Source organism: Bos grunniens, chromosome 18 (assembly GCF_055505025.1).
Source record: "Bos grunniens cultivar Pamir isolate PY7600 chromosome 18, Bosgru_T2T1.0, whole genome shotgun sequence".
In the NCBI taxonomy this organism is placed as follows: Eukaryota; Metazoa; Chordata; class Mammalia; order Artiodactyla; family Bovidae; genus Bos; species Bos grunniens.
In genome coordinates this window covers 48229811-48247269 of record NC_141182.1, presented here as the reverse complement: position 1 = coordinate 48247269, position 17459 = coordinate 48229811, and the positions used below count along the sequence as shown (strand labels likewise).

General features: G+C 53.2%; 2 protein-coding genes across 6 annotated transcripts; one reads left to right on the top strand and one right to left on the bottom strand.

Moving 5' to 3' along the window:
* The first annotated feature begins 728 nt into the window (after positions 1–728).
* On the top strand, positions 729–9952 carry YIF1B (Yip1 interacting factor homolog B, membrane trafficking protein). Of its 5 annotated transcripts, none has more exons than XM_086352303.1 (8): positions 729–833; positions 5492–5730; positions 5814–5918; positions 6064–6142; positions 6273–6330; positions 7302–7457; positions 7542–7635; positions 9558–9952. In XM_086352303.1, the coding sequence occupies exons 1-8, from the start codon at positions 791–793 to the stop codon at positions 9711–9713; spliced, it is 930 nt and encodes a 309-aa protein (XP_086208429.1). In that variant the 5' UTR covers positions 729–790; the 3' UTR covers positions 9714–9952. The 5 variants fall into 5 exon arrangements, 3 of the variants coding, with proteins under 3 accessions (XP_086208429.1, XP_086208428.1, XP_086208430.1); XM_086352302.1 differs by having other exon boundaries at positions 729–842; XM_086352304.1 differs by having other exon boundaries at positions 729–972.
* Positions 9953–10062: 110 nt separating this feature from the next.
* C18H19orf33 (chromosome 18 C19orf33 homolog) lies at positions 10063–10809 on the bottom strand. Its single transcript, XM_086352311.1, has 4 exons — positions 10782–10809; positions 10553–10653; positions 10345–10425; positions 10063–10210 (listed from the first exon to the last, which is right to left on the bottom strand). The coding sequence occupies exons 1-4, from the start codon at positions 10801–10803 to the stop codon at positions 10106–10108; spliced, it is 309 nt and encodes a 102-aa protein (XP_086208437.1). The 5' UTR covers positions 10804–10809; the 3' UTR covers positions 10063–10105.
* Positions 10810–17459: the final 6650 nt, after the last annotated feature.

Genomic DNA, 17459 nt, shown 5'->3' with positions numbered 1-17459 from the left:
AAAGGTAGAAGTATTCTACAAGATAGATTCTCACCTTCCCCCCAAAAGAAGGTGACCTGGCCTGAAACAATTCTTCCTTTTCTTTTGTTAATAACTTCCTTGCCTCCTTTCATAAAACCCCTTTGTTTTGTACAACTCCTATAAACTCCCTCCTATTTACTAGATGTGAAGCTGCCTAATTCATAAGTTGTTGAATAAAGCTCGCGAGGTTTTCATATTTTCTCGGTTTAGTTTTGTTTTTCAACAATACACCTCAAGAAAAGACAACTGGTTCTTCCCATCTAACTTGCTGGATGTCCTTTTGTCACTCTAAATAATCACTTTAATACCGAAAGTCTGGCAAAACTATATAAGCCTTAGAGCCCGCACAACTCCACTTAGCCGCTGGGGAATACAAATGTGTCTCCTCCTGCTCCATACCCTTCTCTGGCTCCCCAGTGCTCTCAGGAGCTAAATTGAGCGCTTTTTACAGAGAACTCCATTTCCCATCGGCCTCTTCGCACGACACCTACATTTCCCAGCATGCACGACAGCTCCCACTACACGGATTCTTCCCGGCTCCGCCCTCCTTGCCCTGCAGGCCTGACTCTTGCCTTACGTCACCGGCCTCCAAACTCTCCTCTTACCGCCAACTTCTCTAGGCCGCCGTGAGAGGGCGTGGCTTTTGGGCGATCGAGGCGCCCATTGGCTGCCGTGTTGCCGGTAGGGCGTGGTTACGGGAGCCGGGCGGGCACATTTCGAACCGTGGCTGGGGCGGCGGCTGCGGCGGCTGCGGCTACGGCGGCGAAAGATGAACCCGGGAGGCTTGGCGGCGGTGGGGACGCCCCGGCAGCGTAAGTGGCGTACGTGGCCGACCGAAGCGATCGGGAGGGCGGGGCGTGGCGGGGCCGCCTCGGCAGTTGGCGAGGTCGCCACAGGTCAGAGTTCACGAGGTCAGGGAGCTACGACGTGTGCACGGCGCAGGGATGCCAGGTCGGGTAGGGGGCGCGTTGGGGTCGATTCTTCTTTTCTTTAGGAAATTCCTTTAGAAGAAAACAAGTTTGGGCAAGATATTGTGTGATGTGCAGAAAAACGCGACTTCCATTCATTTGTAGTTAGCCCTCTGGCCGCTCTCCGCCCTTCCGTGGCCTTGCGCGGTTGCCCACGCACCATAGGAAGGCGTTTATAGTCCTATAGCCCTACGTGATCGCAGAGGGCCGTGTTTACTCCTCGTTTAAGATTTGAACCTGGATTTACTGTGCTGTTTTCCCGTGTCTGTGCATTTCTATCTCTTAGTTCCTCTTCATCTCCAGGAGCGTCCGTGCATCTCATTTATTCATTCAGCGTATCTTGCTTCAACTCACTTGTGCCAGGCCCTGTGCTGGTGGAATTTTAATACCCAGTGGTAGCCTACAACTTGACAACTTACAGCGCAGAATTTAGTGGGCAGACAGACACTAAACTCGGAAGTAAACTAGTCAGCAAGATAATTTGGGAAGTAATTAGAACTGTAAAGGGAGTAAATTGGAAATTGATGGGGTGGGGGGGAGTTGAGTAGGCCTCAAGTCATGATGCCTGCATTCCTCCCTTCAACCGTTGTTAAGATACCTGGTTGGCCCTCTAGTAGGGGATCTTGGGGACACAGACGTGCCCATCAGTCCTGCTTCCTGTCTTCATGGAGCTACCAGTACAAAGCAGAAGACAGCAACAGTCTAGTGTGATGGAGCTATGTGCAGGCATAGGGCTCAGGGCTGGGATGGGGGAAGCACAGTCAGAGAGCTTATGACTGGGATGGAGGTGTGTGTTAGCCAGATTAGGAAACTTGACCCAGCCCTGCCATGTCAGTGAAGCTTCCTGGAAGAGATACAGCTGATGAGGAGGAATGAGAAGGGGATTTGTGATGGGAGGGAAAAGCCTGGGAGGCTTGTGCTGAGTAAACAAGTAGACAAGATAGATTTAGAAATTGTATTAACTGCTTAAAAGAGAAAAAAGAACCACTGGATATTATGAGAAAGAGCAAGGTAGGGCTAGGGCTTCATATGGAGGATAAGGAAGGCCTCTTGAGAAGGAGTCTTTTGAGCTGAGGCCAGGTGCTCTATTGGCCGGTGTTAATTGTGGGAACGTGTTCTAGGGTGATAGCACTGTCTATTCTAAAGCTTGAGGAGGCGAGGAGCTTGGCAGGGTCAGGGCCCGAGAGGTGGAGGCCCTTGTGGCCAGGTGGAATGAGTCCCAAGAGAGGTAACAAACCAGGGTGGTTGGCAGGGCTGGGTCATGCAGGGCCTCATAGGCATTTGGGTCTTATTCTCAGTGCAGTGGGCAATGATCTTAGGCAGAGGGCATGAAATAATCTCTGCTGGGTCCAGGGATGAACAGGGGAACCTGGTAGGACATTTAATTCAGGTGCAAGATGACAAAATCTGAGAAAGGAGGGTAACATTGAGACATGGTGGCTGAGAACCAATGTCAGAGGTAAAGGCCCAGGGGTAGCCAGAGGGCCATGGCAGGATATGGTGGCTAGAGACAGCCCAGGGCATCAGGTGGGTGGCTTTGAAAGCCTGGAGTGTGGTGAGATTGCCCTAGGTAAGAGGCAGAAGACAAGGGTAAGGGTGAAAAATTGGGTCACACAGTTCAGGGAGCTGGAGAGAAACCAGTGACTGAGGGACTGATCTGACCATCAGCTCCATAAGGGCGTGAGCGGTTCCCTTTTGTTCACTGCTGTATCCACTTTGCCTGCCAGCAGAGCCTAACACACAGAGGGGCTCAGTCGATGTTTGTGGGACTCCAACAGGAGAGAGAAAAAGGTAGTACGGTGTCTCAGAAGCCAGGAAAGCAGATACTGAGTCAGAGGTTGGCATTTGTGGCAAGGGCCTCTGTGCTGCCAAGGGCCTTACATGCTGGTGCATTTAAGGGACCAGTGAGAGCAGAACCCCAACTGCCAAGGTCAGAGGTGGTGACAAAGAGGAAGGGAGGGCTTATGCCAAAGCTTTCAGGAAACCAGCCCTTTGGCCAGAAGTGGGAGAGGGAAAGAGAAGTGGTGGTCAGGGACAAGTGGGCCAGGGCTGGCGCTATTGGCTTTGAGATCGAGGACTTCCCTGGGTCTGTTTTCAGGCTACACATAATGAAGAGGAAGAGTTGAGGGGCTAATAACTGATGACAGGTGATGAGATGGATCACTCTTCTATGGGCCAGGCCAGGGGCTGAGCAGCTTATGAGTGTCACTCTGCCCCAGAGTGGACACCTTTCCACTGAGAAGAAAATGGAGGTGCGGAGAAAGCCATGATGTGGATTATTTGACCCCTCTCCCCCATCCCATTGTAATCCTACTGCCCTTTTCCCACCATGGCGCTTGGCACAGAGGAGGCACTCAGTAAATTTGCTGTGAAGGCATCGCTTTGGGTCAGGGTGCTGGAGCCAGAGTGCTGGGTTCAGATACGCCCTTTTCATATTTCCCATCTCCGTAGACAGCACCCCACCCACTCAGGCCAGAATCTGGGAAGACAACGTGGATTCCTCCCTCTTCCTTACCCTCCCCCAGCCAAGCACACTTCCCGAAATCCTGCCCTACCTCCAGATTCATCCAGAAGCAGTGACCCCCTTCCCCCCCCCCGCCCAATGCCCACCTCATCCATCTCTCCTACCTGGACCATCTCCTCGCCTCTTTCCTCTCCCTAACCCGGCCTCCCCAGCGTGTTCCCCATATGAAGCAGAGGGACCTTTCGAAAACTTGAGACCCAGCTCTGCTTCATGCTATCTGTATGATTTGGGGCAAGGACCTGAGCCTCTTTGGGGGCATCCCATCTGTAAAGGAGAAGGCAATGGCAACCCACTCCAGTACTCTTGCCTGAAATATCCCATGGACTGAGGAGCCTGATAGGCTACAGTCCATTGGATCGTGAAGAGTCGGACATGACTGAGCGACTTCACTTTCACCTTTCACTTTCATGCATTGGAGAAGGAAATGGCAACCCACTCCAGTGTTCTTGCCTGGAGTATCCCAGGGACAGAGGAACCTGGTGGGCTGCTGTCTATGGGGTCGGACACGACTGAAGTGACTTGGCAGCAGCAGCAGCATCTGTAAAATGGGATGATAGTATCACCAGCACAGAATGGGTTATTGTGAGGATTAAATGAGTTCATCCACAGTGTTTAGAACATGGCCTGATGTGATTTCAGTGGTCAGTTGGGGCTTAATTATTATAATATTTAACAGGCCAACCTGGGATGGAATCCTGCTCTGTCACTCCCTTTGCACAAGTCATTTAGCCTCTCTTTATTTATTTATCTATTTACTTACTTGGCTACGTCAGGTCTTAGTTGCCGCACGTGAGATCTAGTTCTCTGACCAGGGATTGAGCCCAGGCCCCCCTGCATTGGGAGCACAGAATCTCAGCCACTGGACCACCAGGGAAGTCCCCACTTAGCCTCTCTAAGCCTGAGTTTCCACATCTGTAAAATGGGAATGGCCATTTATTCATTCATCAGGTTTTTTTTTTTTTTTTTAAATCAAGTATCTACTCCAACCTTGTTCTAGAGGCTAGGGCTTCAGCCACGAACAAGACAGAGCTCTTTACCTTGGGGAGCTCACATTGGAGTGAGGGAGACAGTGAAACAAGAGAAATTAAACAGCTAGTATGTCAGCTGGTGCTGAGTTCTATAGATACAAATTAAGCGCAGAAAGGGAATGCGGCGTGTTACCAAGGGAGATGCAGTTGTCGACAGGATAGTTGGGGAAGGTGCCATGGAGCCAAGACTTCGAAGAGAAGAGGGAGTCCTGAGGGTGTCTGAAGCAAGAGCTTCAGAGGAACTGCCAGTGAAGAGGGCCTGAGATGGACGGTGCCTGGTGTGTTCAGTGAGCAACAAGGCGCCTGCGGTTGGAGCTGAATGACTAAGAGGGAACAGGAAGAGAGGCTGTCTGTCTAGAGACTTTGCTTGTAAAGGCTTAGGAGAGGATTTGTGCACAGTCAACCCCATACATAGTGGCCGTCACTCTCATCATCAACATCGTTATCTGGAAGGATGGATGGATGGGTGGATGGATGGCAGAGGCCACCCAGACCAGACTAGACAACCCTACGTTCAGTTCGGTTCAGTCACTCAGTTGTGTCTGACTCTTTGTGACCCCATGGACTACAGCACGTCAGGCCTTCCTGTCCATCACCGACTCCCGGAGCTTGCTCAGACTCATATCCATCAAGTTGGTGATGCTATCCAACCATCTCATCCTGTGTCGTCCCCTTCTCCTCCTCCCTTTAATCCTTCCCAGCATCAGGATCTTTCCCAATGAGTCAGTTTTTCGCATCAGGTGGCCAAAGGATTGGAGTTTCAGCATCAGTCCTTCAGTAGATATTCAGAACTGATTTCCTTGCAGTCCAAGGGACTCTCAAGAGTCTTCTCTAACACCATAGTTGGTTAGACAACCCATCTGACGTCCAAACCAGTGCCCCACTGTAGCAGGAGCCAGAGGGAGAGCTCCTGACAAATGAATAAGGCTCCTACCCTTCTTCCCCTGCAGCCTCGAAGCGGAGGGTTCCTGTGTCCCAGCCAGGCATGGCTGACCCCCACCAGCTTTTTGATGACACGAGTTCAGCCCAGAGCCGGGGCTATGGGGCCCAGCGGGTGCCTGGCGGCCTGGGCTACCCTGCAGCCTCCGCCTCGCCCCAGGGGGCCTTCCTGGCTGATCCTGTGTCCAACATGGCCATGGCCTATGGGAGCAGCCTCGCTGCGCAGGGCAAGGAGCTGGTGGATAAGAACGTGAGTGGGCCGGGCTGGTGGGAGGTGGGGGGCAGGCAGGGGCCATGGGGCCGGGGCTTCAGGTTTGAGCTCTGCCTCCCCAGATCGACCGCTTCATTCCTGTCACCAAGCTCAAGTATTACTTCGCCGTGGACACCATGTATGTAGGCAAAAAGCTGGGCCTGCTCGTCTTTCCCTACCTACACCAGGTGAGCACTGGCCCCCCAGGGCACATGATGGGCAGGGGTAAAGGAGACTGAGGGGCAGGCCAGATAGATTGGCCCCGAGAGAGGGCTTGCACAGGGGCAGGCACCCCGCTCCAGGTCCTGCCTGCTGCCCCCACTCTCCCCACAGGACTGGGAGGTGCAGTACCAGCAGGACATGCCGGTGGCCCCCCGCTTTGACGTCAACGCTCCTGACCTCTACATTCCAGGTTTCATCCCACCCACCTCCACCCGGCGACCTCCTCCCTCCGGGCGGGCCTGTCTCGGGCAGACGTTTAGGTGCCCGGAGGCCCCGATGGTCCTTCTTCTGACCAGTGTCTGTGTGTCTGCCTCCCACAGCCATGGCTTTCATCACCTACGTCTTGGTGGCTGGCCTGGCACTGGGGACCCAGGATAGGTAAGAGACCTGGGGTCAGCTGAGTGGTGTGGGGTTTGCGGTGCGGGGGGGACAGTCAAGAAGGTCTCTTTGGTTCCCCTGGGTCAGAACAGTCCTACCGTGTAGCCATTTAGCCCAAGACAGAGCCCTCGGTGTACCCTCAGGGTTACCTTCACCTCTTTCTTCTTCCCCACCCTGTGGTGGGTGACACTGAATCTAGCCTTCCCCTGGCCTCTCCTAACTAACTGCCCGGCCCCCACACACCTCCTGCACCCCAACTACAACAGGAAGGTCTTCTCTGAGAGGTGGGCCTGGCCATGCCAACCCCCCTCCGCCCCCTGCTCAGAAGCTGTCCCCAGACCAAGCCCCAGCTCCGGAGCCTATCACTGCCCGCCTGCAGTCTCTCTCTGCCCCTTCCCTTCACTCTGCTGAGCCACTCTGGTCCTCTTTCTGTTTCTGCCAAGGACCTGGGCTGCCTCCCCAGGGTCTTTGCACACCTGGCTCCCTTTGCTGAGGAGTGTGTTCCTCCCCACTCCTCATGTCTCCCCTGTGCTGGTACTGCATCAGGGAAGCCTCCCCACCCTCCAGCCTGGGTCAGGCCCCCACCTCTTGCTCACAGACCCCTGTTCATTACCTTCGTGGCATGGAAAACTATTGTCATTAGAGCCATGAATTGTTGAGGCTGGGGATATGGCAGAGGTCTCCTTCCCCCATCAGCTCCTTACTCCTTCAAGCCTTAGCTCAAGTGCCCCCTCCTTTCGGACATCCTCCCTCCCCATGGGGTCACACACCTGCCCCGCCCTGTGCTTCCCCACATCTGGCCTCACCTCTCTGGGCTGTCTGTCACTCGGGATGGGATTTCCAGGACAGGGCCCGCATCCATCTTGGTCCCTGCTGGGTCTCTAGCGCCCACCCTGCCCCCAGAGGCTGTCCCCCCCTGCTCTGGGAGGGTCTGGGCCAGCCAGCTGGCTGACAGAGCTCGGGCGTCGCAGGTTCTCTCCAGACCTCCTGGGGCTGCAGGCGAGCTCGGCGTTGGCCTGGCTGACAGTGGAGGTGCTGGCCATCCTGCTCAGCCTCTACCTCATCACTGTCAACACAGACCTCAGCACTATCGACCTGGTGGCCTTCCTGGGCTACAAGTATGTTGGGTGAGTACTCCCCCTGCCTCCCCGCTGCCAGCCTCCAGCCCCGGGGCCTCGTCCTCAGACCAGCCTTCCCCCGTCTCCCCACAGGATGATTGGTGGGGTCCTCATGGGCCTGGTCTTTGGGAAGATCGGCTACTACCTGGTGCTGGGCTGGTGCTGCGTGTCCATCTTTGTGTTCATGGTGAGCTGGGGCTCAAGGGAGGGTGGAACTCTGGGCACAGGCCTTCTAGACAGAGTTGGGGGTCCCTCAGGTCATCCGAGCAAGGGATGTCAGGTGGGAGTTTAGACCTATAGCCATACTGGTGACCTGAGGAGTCCTGGAGTGGCTGCCCTAGCCTGGGGGTCTAGAGCTTCCCAGAAGAGGGGGATGTCTGGGGGGTTGCTGAAGGGAGAGGAGGGGCCAGCCAGTGGGCTCTCACTCCGCTTTTCTTGTATGGTGGGCTTTCCTTCCAGAATTTCCTTTAGGATGAAAAGAGTATAGTGTCCTTGAAGTAGCTTCTCTGAGAGTCCTTCCAGCTGGTATAGAAGGGCTGGTTAGGACCCCTGGGATACACGAGGCCTGGCTTTAACCCCAGGCCTTGCTGGATCCTGGGCAGCTCACTTCTTCTCTTTAAACCTGTTTCCCCTTTTCTGAAAAGGTGGTTGTTGTTTAGCTGCTAAATCATGTCTGACTCTTTGTGACCCCATGGGTTGTAGAGCCCACCATGTTCTTCTGTCCAAGGGATTTCCCAGGCAAGAATACTTGAATGGGTTGCCATTTCCTCCTCCAGGAGATCTTCCTGACCCAGGGATTGAACCTGTCTCCTGCTTGGCAGGCAGATTCTTTACCACTGAGCCACCAGGGAAACCCTTTGTAAACTGGGGTGATAATGATTCCACTTCAGGGTACTGAGAGTATCAGTGTGAGCAAGTGTTAGATGGTTCAGTCGTATGGTCATGTCTGACTCTCTGTGACCCCATGAACGGCAGCACTCCAGGCTTCCCTGTCCTTCACTGTCTCCCAGCATTTCTTAAACTCATCCCCATTGAGTCAATGATGCCATCCAAGCATCTCATCCTCTTTCGCCCCCTTCTCCTGGGTGACAAGAGACTGAGCCAGACTTGCCTGTGAGTGTTTGGGAGTCTCCAGCGGAGGCGTGGGTCGACAGTGGCCTGCCGCAGGGTCCTGATAGTAGCAGTCCCGGGAAGCGTGTGGCGTGCTGGCATAAGTCCTTTTTGAGGAGATCGCCCTTACCCTTACCATAGAACCATAGACTCTAGGATTGGGCCACCGCAGGCCAAACTACAGGGAGGGAGCACAGCCCCACCCCTCAGCAGAAAATTGGATTTAATGATTTACTGAGCATGGCCCTGCCCACCAGAGCTAGACTCCTGTTTTCCCCACAGCCAGTCCCTCCCATCAGGAAACTTGCAGAAGCCTCTTTATTTTCATCCATCAGAGGGCAGACAGAATGAAAACCACAATTACAGAAAACTAACCAAAATGATCACATGGATCACAGCCTTGTGTAACTCAGTGAAACTATGAGCCATGCCGTGTAAGGCCAGCCGAGACAGACAGGTCATGGTGGCGGGTTCTGACAAACCGTGGTCCATTGGAGAAGGAAATGGCAAACCACTTCAGCATTCTTGCCGTGAGAACCCCATGAATGTATGAAAAGTGTGAGGAGCAGAGAGCAAAAGCTAGTGACTGGTGGGCCAGATCTGCCCCACAGATAAACTTCAATTTACATGTCATTATTTACAACCTTAGGGGAGGTTTAAACAAAACAGTTGGGGAGAAAAAATGGCATTTCTGACTTGCGTTAAAAAATCGTCAAGTGCAGCACAAGCTGGTGGTGGCCAAAGGGCCAAGTCTGGCCATCCTTTTGGACCGGGTGTTCACCAACTTAAGGCCCTGGCTTGGCAGTTGAGTTTGGAACCCTCACATTTTCTCCCAAGGCCTGGGAGGACAAGGAGGTCCTCCCTGTGTGTTAGGAGATCTAGGAGAGACCCGAGGCCCCCAGAAGCAGACTTGAGCCCAGCCACTCTAGGAAGGAAGGGTGGGGAACCTGGAGTCCCGAAGGAGGCCGGGCTCAAGAGTGATCACCCTCCCCGGTCCAGATCCGGACGCTGCGGCTGAAGATCCTGGCGGAGGCGGCGGCCGAGGGCATCCCGGTGCGTGGGGCGCGGAACCAGCTGCGCATGTACTTGACTATGGCGGTGGCGGCGGCGCAGCCCCTGCTCATGTACTGGCTCACCTTTCACCTGGTGCGGTGAGGGCGGCCCCGCGACGCCTCCTGCCGCTGCTGCTTCCGGCGGCCGCCGCCCCCTCACCCCCACCGGCGATGCCGCCACAGCTCATCTCCCGGCCACCTGCCGGCCATCGGGGGCGCCCCGCAGCCCGAGCCCCTCCCACCCTCCCCGCCCTCGCCGAGGTGCTGAGATCTCCAGCTGCACAGGCCGCCCCCCAGCAGGGCGGCCACTGTTCCAAAAACAATAAACCGTGACGGACACGGCTTGGCCAGCTTCTCCTTGGCGCGCGGTGTCCAGCAGGGGGCAGGCCCGGCCCGGAAGGGGGGAGGAGGAGGCCGGGGACCGCTCACGGCGCCTCGCAACCAGAAGGCGATCAGGAGGCCGAGCAAAGGTTTAATGAGCCCCACCCAGAGCCATCAGTGGGAAGCCTTCTTCTTCCCTTCCTCCTTCTTCTTCTTCTCCTTTTTCACCTTGGGTTTCTTGACCTTGCCTGAGGCGCTCTTGTGCTGCTCCGAGCCGGACTGTGGGGCCGGGGGTGGTGGGGGTAGGAGGGGAAAGAGGGTTCCGCCGGTGAGTCCTCGGCCTGGGTTCCGGGCTGGGACTCCGCCCTCACTTGGGGCGCCGGGCACCCGCTACAGAGGGGGAAGCCTCTTACCTTCGCCTCGTTTTCCGAATCACTGGAGCTGCTGCTGGAATCTGAGGCGCTCCCTTGGCCGTGGCCATGGCCGTGGTGATGCTAGTTGGGAGGCACACCAGTGAGGCGAGGGACCCTTTTCCCAGCTCCCATTCCCCCCAAGTCGGAGGCCCCAGACCAAGCAGGGTCCTGGGGTCAAAAAGCAATTCCCAGGAATAAGGTGACTTACCTTTAGGTTATCAGCTGACCCGCCCTGAACTTTGGGGGAGCTGTGCTTGGGGTCTCCCACCTTGCCTGCCCCTTGGGGCTTCTTGGAGGTGGACTCCACGGCTGTAGGGAGAAGAGACATTAGATGGGTTGGCGCAGACACAGAAAATGCCCGCCCCCCCCCCCCCCCCCGGAGGCAGACCCTTGGGTTTGATTCTGGCCCTCAAGCTCCCCACTCCACAGCAGCGCACCTGCCGACAGGTCGAACTCCATGGTAGTGAGAGAAGGTGTGTGTACAGGGCCAGAGGGCTGGAGCAGGGCTGCGAGGGTAGGGGGCGGGCCTTGGGAAGGGGCCGTGGGCCAGCCAGGAAGTTCTGAGGAGCCCCACCCAACCTCTGTTCAAAGTCCTTAACCCTGACTCATTGCCCCTCCCCAGCACCGCCCAACTGGTCCTCTCGGAAACGGGGAGGGTGGAAGGTTAACTGCTCCCCGCCACCTCACCCACCCTGTGTTGTTCAGTCGCTCAGTCGTGTCCGCCTCTGCGACCCCAGGGACTGCAGCAAGCCAGGGTTCTCTGTCCTTCACCTTCTCCTGTAGCTTACTCATATCCATTTGAGTCGGTATTGCCATCCAACCATCTCGTCCTCTGTCGTCCCCTTCTCCTCCTGCCTTCAATGTTTGCCAGCATCAGGGTCTTTCCAGAGAGTCGACTCTTCGCAACAGGTGGCCAAAGTATTGGAGCTTCAGCTTCAGTATCAGTCCTTCCAGTGAATATTCAGGACTGATTTCCTTTGGGATAGACTGGTTTGATCTCCTTTCAGTCGAAGGGACTTGGGGTTGGGAGAGGAGTATGGGCTGGTGTGGATTTCTGGGGAGGGGACTACTAGCACTGTTGAAAAGTGAAACAAGTCACTCAGTCCTGTCTGACTTTTTGTGACCCCATGGGCTGTAGCCTACCACGCTCCACCCATGGGATTTTCCAGGCAAGAGTACTGGAGCGGGTTGCCATTTCCTTCTCCAGAGGATCTTCCCTTGCCCAGGGATCAAATCCAGGTCTCCCGCCTTGTAGGCAGACCCTTTACTGTCTGAGCCACCAGGGAAATCCAACTAGCTTCCCCTAAAGGGTCAGATGCTTGCACTTGAAGAAATGAGAGAAAGGGTGCCTCTGCATGCTCTCTGTACCAGGATAGTACTGACACTCCTTGTGTACTTTTGTGCCTGGCACTGTTCCAAGGGCTTCTTGTACATTAACTCACTATAACATTGCCTCTGGCCTGGTGAGAAGCAGAGTCTGAAAGGAAGAAAAGCATGAACTTGGGAACCAGTCTCATGATTTGAAGTCCATCTTTATTACCTAGTAGTGCTGCCCATGGGCGGAGGAGCCTGGTGGGCTGCAGTCCATGGGGTCGCTAAGAGTCTGACAGGACTGAGGCAACTTAGCAGCAGCAGCAGTGCTTCCCAGGGCTCAGTGGTAAAGAATCTGTCTGCCATTGCAGGAGATGCAGGTTTAACCCCTGGGTCGGGAAAGTCCCCTGGAGTAGGAAATGACAGCCCACTCCAGTATTCTTGCCTGGGAAATCCCATGGACAGAAGAGCCTGGCAGGCTACAGTCCATGGGGTTGCAAAAGAGTTGGATACCACTTATCAACTAAACAACAACAGAATGATCTGGGGAAGTTACTTCCCCTCTCTGTGCCTCATCTGTAAATGATAACTACCATATGGCGTTGATGTAAGAATCAAATGGATTAGTTTCCTACAACCATGCCTCCACACAGTTACTAGCAGTACTTATAGTGTTTGGTTTTTAAGTAAAAGGTAGGTATGGTGGCTATCCCTATTTTACAGATGAGAAAACTGAGGGACCAGTTAAGATGATGCGGGGCAGGACTTCCCTGTTGGTCCGGTGGTTAAGAATACGCCTACCAATACAAGGGACATGGGTTCAATCTCTGGTCAGAGAACTAAGATCCTACATGCTACATAGCAGTTAAGTCCATGTGCTGCAAATAAAGTCTCTGTGCCACAGTGAAGACCCAGCACAGCCAAAAAAAGAAAAAAAAAAGATGCTGAGGAGCAGAAACAGTAATGAACAGATTAGAACTAAGATTCAAACCCAGGCAGTATAGCACAAGTCCAAGTATAGCTCAAGTCCAAGTGTAGCCCTTTGGCCTCACCCTGGGGGAGGGAGCACTTAGTAGAAGGGACAGCCACGGGAACCCAGCCTTCCCTCCCCACACTGTGTGGGGCCCAGATTAGGCTTAGGGTTGAGTTGGGGGCCTGAGTCATTTGTTCCAATTGCTGTGAGGCTAGGTGTCCTTGGGAGTCCCTCTCCAGCCCAGCCCTTCCCTATCCACCCCCCCACCCCACCCCTGCTGCACGCACGCACGCACGCACACACACACACACACACACACACCTGCCCCCGCCTGACCTGGCTGCTGGACCTGCAGAAGTGGTGGGCAGGGCTGGTACTTAGGCCTGAGGATAATGACAATATCATTGTCATTGTCATGATAATGCCATTATCAGCCTTGTGCACTCAGGTCTCTGCTCCAAAGTCCATTCCTTAGAGGAACCTGCCCTGACTGCCAACTCCATGGAGCCTCGTTACTCTGTCCCCTTTCCCCTGGCTGGATGACCAGCATAGACAGCCCTTGCTTCCCACTCTCTGAGATTATCTTTATTCTGATTCCCTCAGCACATAATAAATTTTATAATAAAATTTATTGAGTATCTACTGTGTGTCCAGCACAGTTCAAGTGCTGGGGGCACAGAAGTGAATAAAACCAGCAAAAATTCCAGCCCTATGGAACTGACATTCTAGTGGGGGGGAGCATGGCAAAATGTAGAGTATGTTAGAAAAAGCTGGAAATGAAACTGTCCAGCAGCTGGTGAATAGATACACGTAATGTGATAGATCCGTTCATACAATGGAATACTATTCAGCAATAAAAAGGAATGAACTCCTGGTATTTACGTAGCAACAGCTACATAAACCTTAAAAACATTATGCTGGGTGAAAGAAGCCAGACACAAGAGACTACATGTCATATGACACCATTCATATGAGTATTCAGAAAAGACAATTACAGAGATAGAAAGTCAATTAGTGGTTGCTGGGAGCTGAGTGTGGGAATGGTGATTAGCTCTAAATTGGCCATGAGGGATCTTACTCCGTGAAGGCGATGAAAATGTTCTAAAACAGATCTATAGTGATAGTTGCACCACTTGGTAAAATTACTAAAAATCCTTGGATATTTGAAATGGGTTTTATGTAACCGGTAACAGCTTGATTTTTTTCAAGTAATATGTATTAGGAGAAATACAGTAAGAAAGGGAATTAGGTAATAAGTACATAGTATGTTTGGGAGGCACTGGATTTCAGATGAGTTACCAGGAAAGCCACACTGAAGTATTTTTTGTTAAGATCTGAAGGTCAGAAAATAAGCCACGCAAGCACAGGGAAGCATATCTAGGCAGAAGGAATGGCCAGTGCAAAGGCCCTGAGGCCTGTGAGCCTGCAGAGCTGGAGGGAAAGAGGTGGGAGATGAGGACAGATGACAGCCGGGGCAGGGGGGCTGTGTGAGGGAAATGTCTTGTAATCAAAGATATTTGGTCTTTGAGTGAGAAGAGGAGGTGAATGGAGATTGTGGCTTTGCCGACAACCACATGCAGGATATGAGAGGCAGTGTCTGTCTCTCCTGGCAGAACAGAAGTTTCAAGAGGGTGGGGGTTTCATTGCTCAGTGCCAAACGGTGTGACTCAGAGTCAGTGCTCCCTATCATTTGGTCAATTAGGCGACCTGCTGCTGGGCAGTGTGGTGTCCGCAGGTCTGAGCAAGCCTAGAGTGGCTGTGAGCTCAGTGAATCTTCGCTCTACCCCTTACTGCTCTGTGGACCATTTGGTCAGTCACTGGCCCTCATTGGCCTCCGCTGTCAAATGGAACTTACCTCACAAGGCAAATGGTTTTGCACGGAGCCTGTCTGGGACAAGGTAAACAGATATTTGATAAATGTTGGTGGCTTCTTTGGGTGTGGTTTGTTTTTTTTTGGCTACACTGGGTCTTTGTTGCTTTCTCTAGTTGTGGCGAGTTGGGGCTACTCTTGGTTGAGGCGCTTGGGCTTCTTGTGGCGGTGGCTTCTCTTGTTGCAGAGCACAGGCTTTGTGGAGTTGCTCCTTGTCTTGTGGAATCTTCCGGGACCAGGGATCAAACCTCCATCCCCTGCATTATCAGGTCGATTCCTAACCACTTCACCACGAAGGAAGTCATAAATGTTAGTTTTAACTGTGATCCTTACACACAGTCTGATGATTCATTATGAAACTGATAACACAATCCCCACAGTATATGTAATTGAGCCCTAAAAGGAACTGTAGGACACTGGGCTAGTAGGGAGTGGGGCAGCAGTGTGAGACCTTCCAGACCCAAGATGAGGTAAGCTCTTCACTACTGTGCTAAATAAAATGGGGTGAGTGGGTCCCGGGAGACCTTGGACTGGGCCTCCAGACCCCCACCTGTTCGCTTCATCACAATACATTTAGGATGTGGCAGCTTTCACAGGGACTTTGAAGACAGAGGCTTGACGAGAGAGCTTCACTTTTCTCTCCAGCAAGAGCCTGAGCTGGTGGGAGTCCAGAGCAGGTGATGGGTGGCTCTGTGAGGTCATCCAGGAACGAGGTTCCCTGTCTGGGTGCTCTGCATCCCTCCAGGCTGCTGCCCCCAGGCCTCTGGGGAGGCTGGTACCCACCATCTGCTTCCCAGGAAGGGAAGGAAAGTGGAGGGCACGCCGCTTCCTTTTTTCTTTTCTGTAGGAATTTGGCTAATCTCAAATGGCCATTCACACATACATTAAACACGTTGTGACTTTTTCTTCGGCTGTGTCACTTGGCACACAGCATTAGTCCCCTGAACAGGGATTGCAACCTGCACCCCGTGCGGTGGAAGCACAGAGTCTTAACCACTGGACTGCCAGGGAAGTCTCACCACTTCCTTTTAGACCCGATGACCTGGAGGCATCACACACCCCTTCAGTCTGAATTTATTCACCTGGTCACATTCAACTGCAAGAGAGACAGGGAAATAAGAGTTCGCGCTGGGCAGCCACGTCCCTGCTAAAATCTGGGGACTTTTATTACTGAAAGGAAGAAAGAGAAATGGGATAAGGAGCCCATCTATCAATGGGCTGTGAGAGACCCTTACTCGTCTACTCTGGAGGGATTACAAATGGGAGATGAGATTTAAGCTGGGAAGGTGGATGTAAAGGCTTGGATGAAAAACACAGGTGTGGGCTTCTGAGACAAGACCACGTCCACCTGCTCTTTGGAGGGAGAGTTCCCCGTCATTCACTTCTCATCTTCCATGGCTAACAGAAGCAGAGACGGTAGCTTATGCCTGTCCTCCCCAGGCCCTGCCTGCTCCTGGCATCCTACGGTACTGCTCTCCCCTGCTTGTTTCCTCATTGTTTTCGCCTAAAATGACTTGGTCCTAAGGGTATTAGCAATGCCTTCTCCTTTGTAGGACACAGTTCCCAGCTGGCCTGCGATCTCCATGTCATTCACAGCTAGATCAGCTCACCCTTTCGCCAACATTTCACCAGCAAACATGCTTCAAAGGGTCACTCAAACCCTCAAGTTTTTACTTAGTCACTGCAGTTTAGGAAGAGATTTCTGGATGCCAACTTTAGCAGTATAGGACTGAGGAGATTGCTGGGATAGTCCTCCCTGGGGGTCTTGTGCTTCTACATGTCTGTGGATGGACACGCCTAACTGGAAGAGCAACTGCTGGAAGCCTGGTTTTGTCTCCTTCCTGAAGCTTACACGACCAGAGCACCCCAGTCCTATAAACATCATAATCCCCATCCTGGAATGTTTTCTTTGAATGTAACCACATCCCGGGAGATGGATGATCTTATGCACACAGTATGCAGGGTCTCAGTTTTTCCCACAAGACAGAAACGCTGCCCTGGATATTCTAGAATACTGGTAATCAGCAAATCGCAACAGATCATCCTCTGGGAGGTTCCAAGGAGCTAACAGCCCAGCTGGAGAAACCCAAGCTTGGTCTACACCCAGCTGACTGTTGTGTCTGGGGTTTGACTTTATTCTATTTACAAGTTAATAAATTAGGCTTATGGGCTTTCCCAGGTGGCTCAGTGGTAAATAATCTGTCTGCCAATGCAGGAGACTTGGGTTTGATCCCTGGGTCAGGAAGATTCCCTGGAGATGGAAATGGCAACCCACTCCAGTATCCTGGCCTGGAGAATCCCATGGGCAGAGGAGCCTGGTGGGCTACAGGCAAGAGTTGGACACGACTAAGCGACAATAAATTAGCCTTTTAACTGTTTCCAAAATGCTGGCAGAAGCCTTTCGACTCTTGGGTCAGAGACAGAAGGCTTTATTACAGCAGCAGCATAAGCATCAACCTGTGTATTGCCCTCCCTTGTCCCAGGGGGGCAAAGCACAGGTCCAGATGGAGCCTCCACATGTGGTGACTGGTTGCATTACAAGAGAGGGTCGCTGGGCATGGAGAACCTGCCACTGTACAGCAGGCAGTAGGCGAGCCTGCTCTTTGTCCTCGAGGGAGCCACTGCTTCACCTCATTCCTCAGGGTGCTCTCACCGCAAATCCAGCTCTGAGAACGGCCCAGGTAAGCAGCTGTCAGGGTTGTCTGTTCTTGACACACTCATCAAGACTTGTAGAAGCAGATCTCCACGGAGGATGGTCTGTCCAAACACTGCACTTTGCTTGGCTACTAGTGAATTTTCTTGCGAACATGCCATTCTGTCAGCTGTTCTGATTAACCAGACTGAAAGTGAAAGTTGCTCAGTCATGTCCGACTCTTAGCAACCCCATGGACTGTAGCCTGCCAGGGTCCTCTGTCCTTGGGAATGCTCCAGGCCAGAATACTGGAGTGGGTAGCGGTTCCC